This window comes from Octopus sinensis, linkage group LG15 (assembly GCF_006345805.1).
Source record: "Octopus sinensis linkage group LG15, ASM634580v1, whole genome shotgun sequence".
In the NCBI taxonomy this organism is placed as follows: domain Eukaryota; kingdom Metazoa; phylum Mollusca; class Cephalopoda; order Octopoda; family Octopodidae; genus Octopus; species Octopus sinensis.
The window spans coordinates 52,030,637-52,047,487 of NC_043011.1; the positions used below are offsets into that span (position 1 = coordinate 52,030,637).

Below are 16,851 nucleotides of genomic sequence, written 5' to 3' on the forward strand. Positions count from 1 at the left end.
TTTTACAGATCAAAAAGGTTGTTCAGCAACTGGAACCAACCCCAGAGCTGTTGCATCGTGTAAGTATAGACAGTGTTGGTGTTTGTGTGTCAGACTTAATCCAGCAAACTTATAATCAGGGGCATTCCAGTTATGACCTCCCACTTGCTTTTATGGGACATAGTGTATTTTAGAAGTGTTATCTAATCTATCCTTGTTTCCTTACTAAGCTGGCAATGTTATTTGAAGGAGATTTGGCTGTTATTTCTGGCAGTTCGTTTGCTGCCTCATTGAATTCAGCCCAATATCAGCCCCAAATCAAAAGGACCTATGATCAAGGACATTTCAGTCGTGACCATCCTGTCATCTTTTTCAAACATAGTGTATATAGATATACATTTTCTAATGTGTGCTTCATTTCTTAAATTGTAGAGGGTGATTTGAGGGAGATTTTACTACTCATTGCATAGAGGCTTCCACATTATACTATTTGCTTTAAGTATTTTCTGCTACATTCCTCAGTTAATGCTGATCTATATGTCAGTAGCATTCATTGACTCCCTTTTATGCACTATTCTATTCTAATTTTTTTTCTTTCTCCACTGCAGTACCTTGACAAATTGTTCCAAAAGGATCCTCACTTGGGCCAGGAATACCATGCAATGCAAATAAAATTATATGCAGAGTACGACAGAGAGAAGTTGCTGCCTTTACTCAAGAACAGCACACACTGCCCTCTGCAGGCAGCCCTTGAGGAATGCCGCATTCGGAACTTCTTACCAGAACAAGTCTTCCTTCTGAGTAAGTAGCATTTCAGTTACACAGTGTAGCTTCTATCTCAGGATGGCATCGAAGTATTTTCTCTGCAAATGTATTATCATCATCATCATCGTTTAGCATCCACTTTCCATGCTGGCATGGGTTGGATGGTTCGACTGGGGTCTGGGAAGCCAGAAGGCTGCACCAGGCCCGGTCTGATCTGGCAGTGTTTCTACAGCTGGATGCCCTTCCTAACGTATGTGTGTGTGAAAGAGAGATTGGGTTTAGATCTAGAGAAATAGCATTGGGCAGAGGATTGTCATGTTAATATACTATGTTAAACTCATTTCTACACTAACACAGTTCTGGTAATGGTTCTTTGCGGCTTTACTTTCTATCAGTTAATAAATATAGGGAATTGTGTAATTTTGTGTCTTTCAACTAAAAACAAAAGTGGAGCTGTGACAGGTGGTCTTGGTGATGGTGTCTATAGAGGTTTCAGCTGTGCTGACGGTTATGTTGAATCCCAGGACAGCCCTGACCAAACAGATTTATTATCAAAGGCATACCAGCCATAATCATCCCATCCTTTCACACATCAGAGACTACATTGTCCAATATGTCCTTCATTCTTTTTGAAGACAGTAAGGTGTGATTTCAGTGAATTTTGGTTGCTATTCCTAGGAGATCAAGCAACCATGCAGAAGCACTTTTATTGGCTCAGTGATGTGACTGACGACTGTAATGACTTTTGTAATGAGAATAATGATGATGATCGTGATGATAGAGGCAGTGTATGTATGTATGTATGTGTTGAAAGGTGGGAAGATGAACACTGGAGATGATACAACCATCTGTACAGTTATATCTGGTAACTGTAATGGAAGTATTATAGTAACATACTTGGGTTAGTCAACCAAAATTTTGTTTTGTGTGTGTCTGTGCAATTAGACTGTTTTTCCTCGATTCTTGTTTACATAATAGCATGTTTCATGAATATATTTCTAATTGAATTTATGGGGTGTTCCTAATTAAAGTATCTCATCTACTATGTGGGATGAAACTGGCTCCTCTGTTCTACTCTAAAATTGTCGATCTGGAAATAGTTCAGGACCCACTAACCTGTGATATACGGGCAACATTAATGAAAACTAGCAATTGTGTTAACAGAATTGGCATAATAGATATTCTTCATGGAAAGAACTTGCAGAAGAAGAAAACTGAGGAAGATATTGTAATGTATGATCTCAAGATGTTGAATCACACAAAAGAGATGAAGAATCACAAGTGCTGGAACAGATCCATATAATCAATGTCAGTCAGGGAAAATGGACGTAGAATATTGATAATGGATAATAGATATGGTCTATACACATTAATGTGGACAGTAGACCTGCTTTGTAGGTATTGAATAGGCAAACGCAACTGGTAAATTAATTGTTGTTATCAAAATGCTCTTTTTGGTAGTATGCTCTCTATCATAAAATAGAGAAGGTTGCTTACTACTTATGTATTGTCTTTCTGCCAGCATCATCATCTGCTATGTTTTCTGAAGATGGGCTATCTACCTGTTTTCTACCTACCCAGGTACATGTTTTATTGAGTTGTTCGTTTCCCTTTCAGATAAAATGGGTGACACAAAAGGAGCATTACATGTGATAATGGAGCTGCAGAACAATGTCCAGAAAGCCATAGATTTCTGTAAAGAACACAATGACAAGGAACTGTGGGATGACTTGATAACTTTCTCCATCAACAAACCAGGTAACTATCCAGTCTTATCTGACACATCGTCGTTTAACATCCGCTTTCCATGCTGGCTTGGATTGGACAGTTTGACTGAGAACTAGCAAGCCGGGAGGCTGCACCAGCTACCAATCTGATTTGGCAAGGTTTCTACAGCTGGATGCCCTTCCTACTGTCAACCACTCAGAGAGTGTAGTGGGTAATTTTACGTACCACTGGCACAGGAGCCAGTCAGATGGCACTGGCATCGGTCATGCTTGAATGGTGCTTTTTATGTGTCACTGGCATCAGCCACACTTGAATGGTACATTTTACATGTCACCAGTACAGGTGCCAGTCAGGCGGCACTGGCATTGGCCACAACTCAAATAATGCTTTTTATGTGCCACCGGCACAGGTGCCAATTAGGCAGCACTGTCATCAGCCACAACTACGATTTCACTCGATTACAATTTCACATACATACATACGCACATATACATGATGGCTGCAACATGATTTCAAGTAATGCCATCGCTTGATTGTTCTCTTAAACATAAGCAGCACAGACATGTCTTTTCACTCCTGTTAGTGACCTACAATACTCTGATGGAGCACCTCTTACAGCAGGTGTTCAGAGGGTTTACCACTCACACTGACACATACCTTCATTCTATCATGGAATTATTCATTGAATGTTTTGCCTTCCTCAGCTATGGCCAGCCAGAGCATGTAACACACCATAGAGATGTTAAAAAAATACAAGCAAAGCTTGTGCCTCAAGCTTTTTGACCATTAGCACTCTTGAGCTGCAGGTGCATTGTGTTGCATTGGGAGGGGAGAAAACTCACACAGTGACTTGATGCACTTACAGCATGCTAAAGGTTAAAGTGAGGCAAGACCTTACACAGGGCCAATCACATTCTTTAAACAAAGTATGCATTTGCCCAAACAAAAAGAAGCAGTAGTGTACATCATTGGATGCAAACTAAGTACAGGTGCTACATTAGAGTTTTCCTTTTCCTACAGATGTCTAAACAAAGACTAGATGCCTCTCACCCCTAGCTTTAGGATGGCCATTGACTTTACTAAACTCATTTGCCCTTTGACAGGTTCTGCTTTTCATTCTGCAGAGTCTGCAATGAAAACCATCCTTTTTATCAAACAGGCATAATAAGATTACCAGTTTAGTTGCAAAATGACCTGACCATGCAACAGATGGTGCTGGATTATATTTTAATTGTAGCTCTAAAAGTGACCCAGTATAATGTAAATACTTACATGCATGTATGTATATATATATATATTATATATATATATATACACACACACACACACACATATACACACATACACACACACACATACGGAAATACCTATATTCATTTGTTTTCATGTCCATTTTTCCATGCTAATATGGGTTAGACAAATGCATATTATTGAGGCATTGTTGTACAGATGGATGCCCTTCATGTTGCTAATTCTTACAAGTTTTTCAAGTAAAGAATTTTTTACTTTACTGTCTTCAAAAGCACACAGCTTACAGATTGGTTTATTGACAAGGACTGTAAACATTTTCACACAGACACACACACACACACACACAACACACACATGCACACACATTACAGGCTTTCAATCAGTTTACATCTACCAATTCTCCATTTATAAGGCATTGGTCACCCGGCACTGTAGGACCTGTGGAAGGTGCTTCACAGTAAAATAAAACTCATGACCACATGGTTACAAATCAAACTCTGTATTTAAACATATGCACACACACAAACAAGGAACTGTAGGATAACCTGTTGACATTCTCTTTCAATAACTATATAGCTTTTAAGTTGCATACCTACATGTATTTATATATTCACAAAAGATGTGGAATATCCTGAGATATCCTGACAACCTTCTGTTCTAATAAATCAGTTTCTTTACAACTTTCAGGTTATACGTACATACATCTGCATTCTCATGCACTCACATGTATATACAAACAAATTTGCATGCAGACACACACACGCACACGTGCACACATGTGCACATGCACATTTTCTCTTCTCTGGGTTTTTAAAGAGTAGCCTCCCACTCTTTGTTTTCTGAGTTTACAACCCTGTTCTATGACTCACCATGGCAACCACTCTTCTCTGACTGGGTCACCATGACAACTGTCACAACCAGTTCCTCTCTGAGCTTACCATATGCAGCATACTTTCAATGTGTAGCTGTGGCACCTCAGTCCTCCTGTCAACCATCCCACACCTGCCACTTCACATCAGTAAACTGCAGCCCATCAAGCACATCTGGAACCACTACCAACTCAGCATATCACCAGCCAATTACGATAACCGCAATACTACTCTAACCATTGCACCACCATACCACTCTGTCATCACACCACCACATCACACAGTCACTAAACCACACCATGCTGCCACAGTTACTAACATCACCACACCACACAGCTTCTACACTACACCATCATCATCATCATAAGTCCGTTTTCCATACTGGCATGAGTTGAACGGTTTGACAGGAGCTGACCAGCTGAAGGGCTGTTCGGGCTCCCTGTCTATTTCAGCATGGTTTCTATGACTGGATGCCCTTCTTAGTTCCAGCCATATTGCTTTATTCACTACACTGCTACCAGTCGCTATGATGCTATGATGTTGTCATGGTTACCACATTACAGCCACTATATGACCTTAAAACCACCATAACATGTCACACCTCAGATCCTGACCAACACACACAAAACAAAAGGTTACTCTACCTCTGTGCCAAAACCCTTGTCTACAACCCCTTCCACTTATGATGAGGTGCTGCAAAGTTCCTGGCTTTGAGTAAAACAAAATACAGGAGGACCAGTTAATTATGATTTTATTCAACATATTCCATTCTCACATTCCTACACTTATTGCAGCAGTCCTTCAGTTTTTCTAAGCCCTGTAAAAGAACTCAGAAGGTTAGGTCTCCAACCGATACCCTTTAAAGCCAGAAGCTTTTCTGCACCTCCTCATATGCTTACTCCTCCCTGCAACAGGGACCAGCTCGTTTATCTTTTGATCCCTACCACTGAAGTATCAAACATCTATATCTGTCACCAGGATTCATCACAGGCCTTCTGCAGAACATAGGAACCCATGTTGATCCTATTATCCTAATCAAACGGATACAGAATGGTATGCAGATCCCAAAACTGCGGGATTCACTCGTCAAGATCCTGCAGGATTACCAGATTCAGGTAAAGTAGTGTTTCTTATTTAGAATGGTTTGATGGTGTGTAGTGGAAGCAGTAATGTGTGGTGGTGTAATGTGTAATAGTGTTGTTGTGTGTAGTGGAGGTAGTAGTATGTTGTGGTATGTAGTTGTGCAGTGTATATGAGTGTGGTGTAGTAGAAGTAGTTATGTTATCTGGTGGTGGTAATGGTGTAATGTGTACTAGTGTGGTGTTTGGTGGTGTTGTGTGATGGTTGTAGGGTGTTGTAGCATGCAGTAGAGGTAATGGTGATAATTGTTTATGCTGTAGACTTTCCAGCCATGACCCTCCCACATGCTTATATATCTAGGATCACACTAACCAGTGTGTCCATCCCTTTTTTATGAAGATGCTCAGATGTGATTTAAGGGTGATTCAACTGTTATTTCTAACAGGCTATAGTCACTTTCTTATTGGCTGTTGATAGTGGTGTTTGGATATTTAGTAGAGGTGGTGGTAATGTTTGTGTGTGTGTGTGTGTATATATATATATATATATATATATATATATATATATATATATATATATATGGAAAAAATAAGTTCAAAAAGAACAATTCAAACTTTTTGAGAGATCCAAAAAGAGAGAAAAAATGATTTCTAATAAAGATTCATCATATTCATAAAAAACAGCCAGAGCAAGTTATAAGAATATGAAAATAATAGTTGAAAAATATTGTTATAAGTATAACATTGTCTCTATATACAAGTTGTTATTGTTGTGCCTCTTATTATTGCAGATTGCCCTGCTGGAAGGTTGTCAGAAGATCCTTGTCAAAGACAGTTATAGTTTACTGACAAAACAAATCAAGACTCGACAGCGAGGATATATGATTGATTGTAAGTAGAATCATAGCACTACTTTAAGATATCTCTCTTTTTTAACATCTGTCTTTCCCTAGGAGCTTGCAAGCCTGCAGCATTCTACATTTAATAATAATAATAATGAACTTATTGTATACAGTGCTAAAGTGCACTACAGTTCATCAGAAAAAGAAACCAAAACTGCCTGAACAGTACATAGAATATGCACAGCAAGTGAACAGTAAATAAGTCTTTAAAAACAGGGATGGGAGGCATCAGGTGTACTGTTAGCAGATTTGAGAAAGCATGGAAATTTTGAAGGTTGTCGTGTCCTGACAGCTAACAACTGATGCAGGTAGTTTATTCCATGCTTCAGCAATTCTGAGTGTGAAAAGATGTTTCAGAAAGCCATGGGTGCTGTGCTGTTCTTTTGATTTTGTAAACATGTCCATGAGTGTTAGACACATGGAATTCAAAAAGGTGCCCAAGGTTGTTGTTGGGAAGATGGTGGATAATTTTGCGGGAGTCTACTTTTTTGCTACAGAAATTAGAAACAGGCCATTAAGCAGGACTTGAAACATTTCTAATATCTAAATTTAGCTGAAGGAATGATAGATGCTCTGCAGTGTAAATTAGTATTGTAGCCATCTTTCAAATGACAGGTATGTGGGTCAGTGGATAGATATGCAGGTCAACTGATAGATATGTGACCCCAAGTGATAGTTATGTGGATTCATATCTTGTTAATGTGTCTGTTGTTTCTTTTTTTATATGAAATTAAATTATATAATGTCTTAAACTCATTTAATTTACAGTTTTATTAACACTTCATACATGATATAGGTTCTATTTCAGACGGGCAAAAATGTGGTATCTGTGAGAAACCTGTAATTGAAAACGGTAAGTGAAATAAACTACTTCTTCATGTAACCTACTGACCTTTTAAGTGGTGGTATTGGTGGAGGAGTTCTATCATAGACTCTTGTGAGTTTGTTCTCTGCTCTTAGCCACCTCCCAAGGAACAAAGTTGCTCACTTAACTGTCGGGATTGTTTGATGTTAATGCTATTATAGTTCTCCAGGTCAGCTCTGATCCACAGATAGATTTACTGTCAAAGATGTTCCAACCATGATCATCAGGTTTTCGTTTTTTTTCCTTCACACAGTTTATCCAAGATCACATGATCCAATTTGTCTATCTATTTTATTTAAGACATAAGGTGTGATTTAAGGGGGATTCTAGCAGGCTAAGTGCCTGTATTAGCATCCTCATCATTCACTCATCTGGAAGCTTATAATCAGTTTATTTATTGAGATAGGTGATAAATTCAGAGGAGCACCTAATGACATACCTTGCTGTATTTACTTATGTCCCTTTATCATCTGAGTTCAAATCCTACCAAAATCAGGTTTTCACTGTCATGACTTCCAAATAGAGGCAATTCACTTGACTTGGCTTCTCCCCAATTAATGTGTGGTCTTGTGCAATGAAGACTAGAAACTACTGCTGCTGCTACGTTCCTTTACATTTGAGTTCATATCCTGCTTGAGTTTAACTTAACCGTTTATTTTTCTGCAGTCAGCTAAATCCTCTATGCTTCTGTCTGTTAAGATTATGAACATCTAAAGTGTTGAGTATTTACAAGGATTGTCTTAGGTGAGGGACAGATGTTGTTACAATCAACTGTGTCTCTCACACACCTGTACCAGGAAAGCAGTAATCATTGCAGCAAGTAGAGTGATGTGTCTTGCTTAAGACTACCGCACTGGTTACACAAGTCAACAAAAAGCTTCTATGTGGCTGTTTGTCCTCCTAGAAATAGAAGCAAAAATTTCCCTCAAACCACACATTTTATTACTTAAATGTAAAAGACAATGTTGGATAATGTAGTCCAGGATAAATACTATACCTGAGTGAGATGGGATGGTCATGGCTAGAATGATTTTAAGCATAGTTCTGTTTGATCATGAACATCCTGTTTATTAGAAGGGTGGTACTGGTAATGGGAGGAGAGGAATTATTGTAGATAATAGTTACTTTTTTATGAATGAAGGCATGTCCAAGTGGTTAACAAATTCGCTCCACAAACATGTGGTTATGGGTTCAATCCCATTACGTGCTGTCTTGAGCAAGTGTCTTCATCATCCTCACCCAATCACAATACTCTGCCTTTTTTTGCTTCTGATATTGACAAAACAATTATCAGACAAAGTCAACCTAAGCATAAAGGGTCGTAACCAGAATAATAACAGGTAAACAAAATAGAGTGAAGGCCCATAGCCTAGATATTGGTGTCCACAATCATTTGGTCAGGGACAGGTGGTGCATTGTATTCTTGACCAAGGCACTTTGTTTCACATTGCGCCAGTCCCTTCAACTGAAAATGACTGCCAACAACAACAACAACAGTAAGGGTTAACCCCAAAACAGTTTAGTGTTCTATTCAGGGCAGAGGTTGTGTACTTTCAGTCTCAACATGCTCCTGTATCATCATAACTTTGTAGGCTTGAGGAAAGTTGACTATTTATGATTAGCCTCGCCTAAGATCTGTCTGTAAGCAGAAGTGCAAGAGGGTAGAGCTGTAGGATGGGAAAGGAAGCAGGGTATTGTGTCTATTGTTTTGGCCTAAGTCTACACCAGAGTGTTGATTGTAACAGGGAGGAAATGTAAGGAATTGGATTGGTAATGGCAGGTGAGTGAAAGACCGATCTTTCTATTTTACTGTCTAATGTCTGCTGTTGTTGACATGTTTTAGATCAAAGATGTGCTCAAGATTTGTACATTTTCTTCTGCCGCCACTCTTTCCACCGTGACTGTATGGAGGGGAATGGATCGGTAAGTACTCTCTCTTTTTCTCACCCACTTTACTATGTATTTGTCTGTGTGTATCATCATCATCATCATCATCATCATTTAGCGTCCGCTTTCCATGCTAGCATGGGTTGGACGGTTCAACTGGGGTCTGTGAAGCCAGAAGGCTGCATCAGGCCCAGTCTGATCTGGCAGTGTTTCTACGGCTGGATGCCCTTCCTAACGCCAACCACTCCGTGAGTGTAGTGGGTGCTTTTTACATGCCACCCGCACAGGTGCCAGACGGAGCTGGCAAACGGCCACGGACGGATGGTGCTTTTTACGTGCCACCGGCACGGGGGCCAGGCGAGGCTGGCAACGGCCACGAACGGATGGTGCTTTTACGTGCCACCGGCACGGGGGCCAAATATATATACATCTACTAGTATTTTCCCATGGATAATCTTAATGAGATTTTTACCTACCATTCATTGCACTGCTCTGACGTTTTTTTTTTAATGAATACAATCCCATCCACTCCTTATTAAAATGTGTGTGTAAAAAACTTCCTTTGACCCTTTCAAAAATTCATTCTGACTTCACATTAACACACACACACCATGTGTCAAATAACTGCTTTTGATCCTTACAAAAATCAACCCTGAATGTTTGTCTTTTTTTTTTCTCTTTCCAGATCTCTTGTTTTATATGTAATTCAGGGCCAGCTGTATCACAAAAATAAACAAGAATGGACCAAAAGGTTGAGGATCAAGGCCAGCAACAACCGCAACAACAACAACAACCAACGCATCGAGTAATACAGTTCAATAAAATGTCTAATTCTGCTGTTAGAGGTAAATGTTAAACAACAATGTATTGTCTGCCTAGCGACTGGACTGATTATCTACTCATGCTGTATTCACATGTAAACATGTTTTGTTTTGGAGAGGACAAAGAGGCGGGTGGGTCACAAAAGATTTTTAAGAAATGGGTAGACATTGTGATATCTTTAGTGTTGTTGGGTTTGACACAATACACCCATTGTTGACCCTTGTGATACTTCAATAATGGGATGGGTTTACATAACGCATTCTTGTTAACCCTAAAAATCAAGGTCGCCTTATTGACCTACCAGTAAGATTATGCCAAGCTGACTTCTTAATACTGCACTTTTGACTAACTTACTCCACCATGTGAAATTTCTATGAATTTAATGTCAATCCATGTCATTCCCACTGCTTATATAGTCGACCAGTAATGATCCCTATATATATATCAAGCCACTAAAAGAAGTTCTGTTAACCCATGTAATTCCTCCAATGTTTATTACAGAAAATCTTCATGATTACTATATATATATCAGGCCTCTAAAACAGCTCTCCATTAACCCATGTGATCCCTCTATGTTTACACATTTGGCCTGTATGATCCCTATATACTACACAATCCCTAAAATAATTCGCTGGTGACCCAGCCAATCCTTTGAGAGTCAGCTTGCTACTAATATTGCCCATGGATAGTCTTAATGAGTTTTTACCTACCATTCATCGAACTGCTCTGACAGTTTTTAAGGTTTTTTTTTAATGAACACAATCCCATCCACTCCTTATCAAAATATGAATTCCACCCTACAACATAATGAAACTACTTATTCTCCTTTCATTAGAAAAAACATCTTTAACACTCTCTCTCTCTCTCCCCTCTATATTACCTGTTGGTTAAAAAGTTCAAATTGTTAAAATTTCTGAACTTCAAGCTGGAAATTTAAACAATAAAAATTTTTGAAGAAAATGAATTTTCCAAACATTGTTTTGTTTTGTTGTTTTTTTTTCTCTCCTCCACTCTTTTGCCAATATTTGCCATTCATGGAATTGTTAATTGGCACATAAAATATTTGAATTATTTTCTTTTAAAGCTTTGATTATCTCCCTTGCATTGAGCCGGACCTAAGGTGAGCTGTTTTCCAGTAAAAGGGACTGAGACAATTAGTGTCTTGTCCCCAGATACAATGATTCCGTTGAACTATATGTTATCAATGTCCAGCTCTGATTACAGACATTTCAAGACTCTACATCTTTGATGTTTTTCTTCATTTTAGATCCACTGTAGTACAGTATTACTACTATGACCTTAACCACCTCTACACAATACCACTTAGTGTCTGTGGTACACATATCTACATCCTCAGTATTACTTTCTTGTCAAAAACAACAAAATAATGGAATTTCAGTTTTTATTCAATATATATATATAATAATAATTTTAACATATTAACACAATTTCATCTTCAGATAAAATATTGTTCCTTTGAAGAATTTGTTTCATAATAATTAATTATAACATTTGGAATTTTTTTTTTGACAATAACTGTTTCATGTTTCACAAACATTGGCAAAAATTTGGACGCAAACACACATATAATGGTTATAAAACACGGAAGAGGACCAGGCACCCAGCTACACACTGCTCTTAACTAATGGAAGCCTCTGTACAAACAGTTAAAACTAAGAGAATAAATCCAATCCTCAGTTACGAGGAAATATTTAAAGCCTCCACTTCTCATTCACTCTCCTTAGTTATTTCTATTATTTACAAATTGATATTTCAGTGACAGGTTTAAGTTCACACGTTCACACATGCATCCAACTTCTCAGTTTTACATTCATCCGTTATTTTCTCTCAAACTCACTCGGACCTACTTTGAATTCCATCCAAACACAGGATACAAGACTTTTACAATAATATTAATGTGGGGGGGATTTGTTGCAATGAAAGAAGGGGAAAAGTGAGTAAATACTGTTATTATTCATCACCTATATCTTAATATTATGCATCAATACATAAAAATATACTGAAGTATTTCAGATATATCACTAATATTGTAGAAAGAGGTACAAAGATCTCAGTTTTGGTAAATTGTTAGATTAAAGCTGTCATTTAGTGTAACATAAAATATATTAATTAATTAATAAGTTAAATAATGAAACATAACATACTTCATTTGCAGAAAATGGACATAAAATTATATATCTTTGTATATACAATAATGCTTGTTGTTTACCCTCCTTTCCGACTGCGTAAGTTACTATCATAGTTTTGTATGAGATTGATGAGGTGACATGGGATGGGGGAAGGAGTTGGTTGGATGCGACTAGACAGGCAACACTGATTCATGAAACATGAAAACAAAAGAGAACAGTAGGAAGCTGAGTATCAGCAATGAGGAAGAGAGAGATGAGAGGGACACCACAACAAGCTCTTCACTAAATACACACACACACACACACCTCATTAACACGGCCAACAGGTCAATCTAACACATGCACACAACCACAAACCCCAAGCAGCCTCTATCTCCTCCTCCACCATACAGCTGACCAATGGACAGCAGAGTGAGATGTTTATAGGGAGGAGAAAGAGAGAGAGAGTGAGACAGGGTAGTGGTTTCAATTCAACATGGAATGACGGTCATAGATGTTACGTCTCTGCTCCTGCACAGTGCCTTTCCACTTCTTCTGCTCGTCACTGACTCTGTTGAGAATGGAGCGCTGTCTGCCAAGCTGTGCGGCTAGTGGCGGTGGTGGTGGAGGTGGTGGTGCAACAAGCTCTGGTGTTACACTGCTGGGTGCTGGAGGTAATGTCTGCTCATCCTTTAACAGGGACAGACAAAAAAAAAGAAGACAAGACAAAAAGAAAGAAGAAATGTTAGTCTTACAGGAAATTACAATAAAACAGCTGTCTGATCATTAACAATAATTACATGTGTGATAATTAGTATTATCACATATCATTATCAAATGATATATTCACTCGATATGTATTTATCATTTGGTATAATATGATGATGCACGTCAGCATTTTCTGTAGTAGTGGAGTTTAAATGAAGCAAATTTGTTAAGATTGTTTTAAAAAGTCTGTACAATGCAAGTTGGAAATATAGGAGATATTTCAATATTCCAAATTAAAACTCCTTCATGAAGAGAAAAGAGAGAATAATTAAAATAAAGGTGTTTAAACTCTGAAATACAGAAATGTTTACTGTTGTTTTATCTCCTCTTATTTCCAAGTTTGCATTCAAATGGCCCTTTAAAACACTTTTTACAAATATTGATATCTTTCCCTCTCACCTGGTTGAGGGAGCCTTCAGTTTTTTTTTTCCTTCTATAGTACTTTCTTGTCTAGCAAATTACTTGGTGATCCTACTAGTGCCACTGGCATGGGAAACGCAGATCTCCCTCAGCCTGAATAGCAACCTCAGGCACTGGCACCCTTCACACCCATCAGGATAAACAGGCTCAATCACTTGCTACAGATACAAGTTAATGCCGACAACAAGACACTGTAAAGTGGTTGGCATTAGGAAATGCATCCAGCCATAGAAAGATTCTTATGTCAGTATTAATTAATAACTGTTGTTCTCCAAATTGGTCAGCTGATAGCAATGAGGGACTGACCAATACTTTCACCAATACAAGCTGCAAAACCACAATTAACCCTTTAATGTTCAGATTGCTCTGTTAAATGTAATACTTTTTCACTCAAATTGTTTTGAATTAATCATGTATTATCTCATAGCTTTGAAATGTCAATGTAGGTTAGGTGCGAGAGGCTAGATATGGCTAGTTGAAATGTAAAACGTAGAATATTTGGGCCGGATGTGGCCGGTTTAAACACTAAAGGGTTAAGCTAAATCTCACTCAGAATTACATTCTACCAAATGTTTGCATGTGTATGTGTGTGTCTGTCAAATTCTTAGCAACAGAAGCAGTATGGATACCAAACGGTAACATTTATCCCCACTTACAAGTGGATGTTGTGTTAGAATGCTGAATACTGCAATAGTTGCCGTGAGAGAATCTCTCATATGGGCTTTAACAGGTAAGACACATTGGATCATGTAGTCTGGGGTACTACAAAAATGACAGCATGATCAAGGTTTTCAATAAGTTTGCATGAGTAGAGATGATTTGGAGCTAAAAATATATTTTTTTTATTTTGTTTTTTTTTAACCAATTCAAAAATCTCAGTAAATTAAATCTGAAAGATAATTTTGCTGTAAATCAATGCTGAATTATACACAGTAGAGCTGAAACATGACCAGAACTGAGTTACAATTTAAAAAAAAAAAAAAAAAAAAAGATGGAAAGGAACATTATACAGAATTTCTGCAAAGGAATTTTCATATTAAAGAAAAACAAGAAAAAAAGAAATGATACAAAAATATGGAAGCTAGATCAAAGTTTTGTCCAGAATTTCAGAATTAGTTGTTAAGCAATGATAACCCCTTGTGAAGGGTGTGCAGGAAACTTTTTATGTGTAGCTCTCCTACAATGTAGGCTACACTGAACAACAAATATATTTGACAGTAATTTCTGTCTAAAGACTAACCATTACTCCCCACCCACGTTCCCCATCATCCATTGCGCCCACCACCAAAAAGAATTAAAGGATGAATTATCCCCAGAGAGTTAGGATAGGTGCACTAAGGCAGACATTAAGCAGCATCTACAGGAGAATGTGCACATGCAAACAATCAGCAATGACATGGTCACTAAGTGGGGGTTTAGGTAGAGGAGAAAGTCCCAAAGGCGTTTATGAAGGGTCATTAGTAAATATTTAGTGATTCTAAGGGAGCAGCAAGACAGCAAACCAGCATGGTGCTGGACAAATAATGCCTTATGGTATTTGAGCCATCCCTCTATACATTTCAACTTTATCTTTCATTCATTTCTCCAAAGTGGACAGAATACCCAGTAATATACACGGAAATCGACTAACTACATAAGCTGCTTCCTCCTGAAAGTAGCATCGTTAATCGACTCCATTTTATTCAGTATATCAGACAACATTCCAGGTAAGGTGGAGTAACAAGTTCAAAAGAAGCTATCCCTGGCCACTTAGAATAAAATATTCAAAGCTGTGTCTGTGAGTGAATAAAATATTTAATCCATAATTGTTAGTCTGACAAAATATAATTTGTTTAGCCTATGGCTCTTAGGAAAGACGCAACAAAATATATTTTGTTGGATTAATGATTATGGATTAAATATTTTACTAAAGATTTGTTAGTATATTACTGGTACTTAATTTTGTCAACATCTGAAATGATAATGAAAGTCGAAGCCAATACTAACATTTGAATGCAGAAATGTTAAAAAAAAAAAAGGTAAGCCATCTCGTTCAACACAACCATTTGAACCAACCCCTATGTTGTTTTCTGAGATTCCTGTATTTTTCTAAGTCCTTATTAAATTGTTGAATGGGGGAAGTGAGAGTAAGAAAGTAAAAGTGTATTGAAGCAGTTTACGCTAAGTTGATGATAAAATTATAATAGCTTGTGGGTTAGAAATGTTGAAAATAAATTAGAAAAACAAAATATAACTTAACTGGAAAAATAGATAGACAATGTTTTTGATGAGAAGAAGAAAGACATCAGAAAGAGTCTGCTTGCTTAGCTACAGAGAACCAAAGAAAGTGGTGGGTGTGAGTGTCAGGTCACACCAATGCTCCTCAAAGCAGATGTTTCTGTCTTGAAATTGAATTGTGCTCAGTTTTAGAGATGATGAAAGTTGGGAATGGGGTTGGGGTAGAATTCAAGAAAAGAACTTACTTCGAAGAGGGTCCATGTTTTCCCAGCCGTGAAAGTAACCTGTTAAATGTTTGAGGCTTCATTAGAAAGTATTACGAGAAGCTGGTGGAATACGTACGATAAAAGAACTTTGTCTCTTCTTTATCCAACAGAAAGATGTAGAGACTTTTTTTTTTTTTTTTGGCCAGAAAAAATATGAAAAAAAAAGGTGGAGAGAGAAAGAGAGAGCAACAAAAAAAGCAAAAACATAAATAAATAACGGCCGTATAGTGAAAGCTCCTAGAAAATCTTTTGATGAACTTTGAAACTAACCTATACCTAGTGATTTTAGGTTTTGTAAATGAGGTGACTAAGGGTTCATAGATATATTTATAAAGGGAAAGGGATGAAACTATTTCATTCACATCATTTTCTAGAAACATTATTTCTTCCATGACCAGATTTCTAACAAAATATACAGGACCTACATGCTTTCAAAATTAATGAAGAATTTATTAAAAATAACTTTGTTCACAATTAAGTTGGTGTTTTAGAACATAACATAATGATTCTAATATAAAATTGCAGATTTTACTTTAAATACGAAGTTTAAAAACATGAAGCTATCAGAGAACTAAAATTGGGGAACGATTCTAGGTGATTGTAGGCAAGTCATTATCTTGGTATCAAAAAGATTAACACCCTAAATCATGTAAACAGGTTGCAAAGATCAGAACTAGCTCAATCCTCACTTCAACGGAACTTTATTATCTAGTTATGGCATGTAACACATTTCAAAAATGTCTTTCAAAACTAAAGCAAAATAACTGAAAAAAACTGTTAATGGATTGCTCTGTTTTTCTAAATTCTATTGCTATCTATATTTCTGATGAAGAGCTCCGCTCGAAACGTTAAATCCTCCTTCTTTCTTTCCTTTCCTGAGCATCCAATAACACTATACTTATTC

The 16,851-nt window shown here is 37.5% G+C and overlaps 2 protein-coding genes across 10 annotated transcripts in view; one reads left to right on the forward strand and one right to left on the reverse strand.

The window, feature by feature from the left end:
- The window catches only part of LOC115219756 (vacuolar protein sorting-associated protein 41 homolog), a 181,590-nt gene extending 170,470 nt beyond the window's left edge, over positions 1–11,120 (forward strand). For 5 of the 6 annotated variants that reach the window (XM_036509713.1, XM_029789996.2, XM_029789997.2 and 2 more), the window contains 8 exons: positions 9–59; positions 588–780; positions 2,362–2,502; positions 5,571–5,707; positions 6,463–6,562; positions 7,370–7,426; positions 9,282–9,361; positions 10,011–11,120. In XM_036509713.1, coding sequence (XP_036365606.1) covers positions 9–59; positions 588–780; positions 2,362–2,502; positions 5,571–5,707; positions 6,463–6,562; positions 7,370–7,426; positions 9,282–9,361; positions 10,011–10,058 — 807 coding nt within the window. In that variant the 3' untranslated portion in view covers positions 10,059–11,120. The remainder of the gene's footprint in view (positions 1–8; positions 60–587; positions 781–2,361; positions 2,503–5,570; positions 5,708–6,462; positions 6,563–7,369; positions 7,427–9,281; positions 9,362–10,010) is intronic. The other variant, XM_036509712.1, reaches the window with a different exon arrangement.
- Positions 11,121–11,556: 436 nt separating this feature from the next.
- LOC115219709 (transmembrane protein 9) overlaps positions 11,557–16,851 on the reverse strand; it is a 29,156-nt gene continuing 23,861 nt past the window's right edge. For 2 of the 4 annotated variants that reach the window (XM_029789886.2, XM_029789885.2), the window contains exons 5-6: positions 15,927–15,965; positions 11,557–12,966 (exon numbers count right to left, since the gene is read on the reverse strand). In XM_029789886.2, the coding sequence (XP_029645746.1) occupies positions 12,763–12,966; positions 15,927–15,965 (243 nt within the window). In that variant the 3' untranslated portion in view covers positions 11,557–12,762. The remainder of the gene's footprint in view (positions 12,967–15,926; positions 15,966–16,851) is intronic. The other 2 variants (XM_029789888.2, XM_029789887.2) reach the window with 1 other exon arrangement.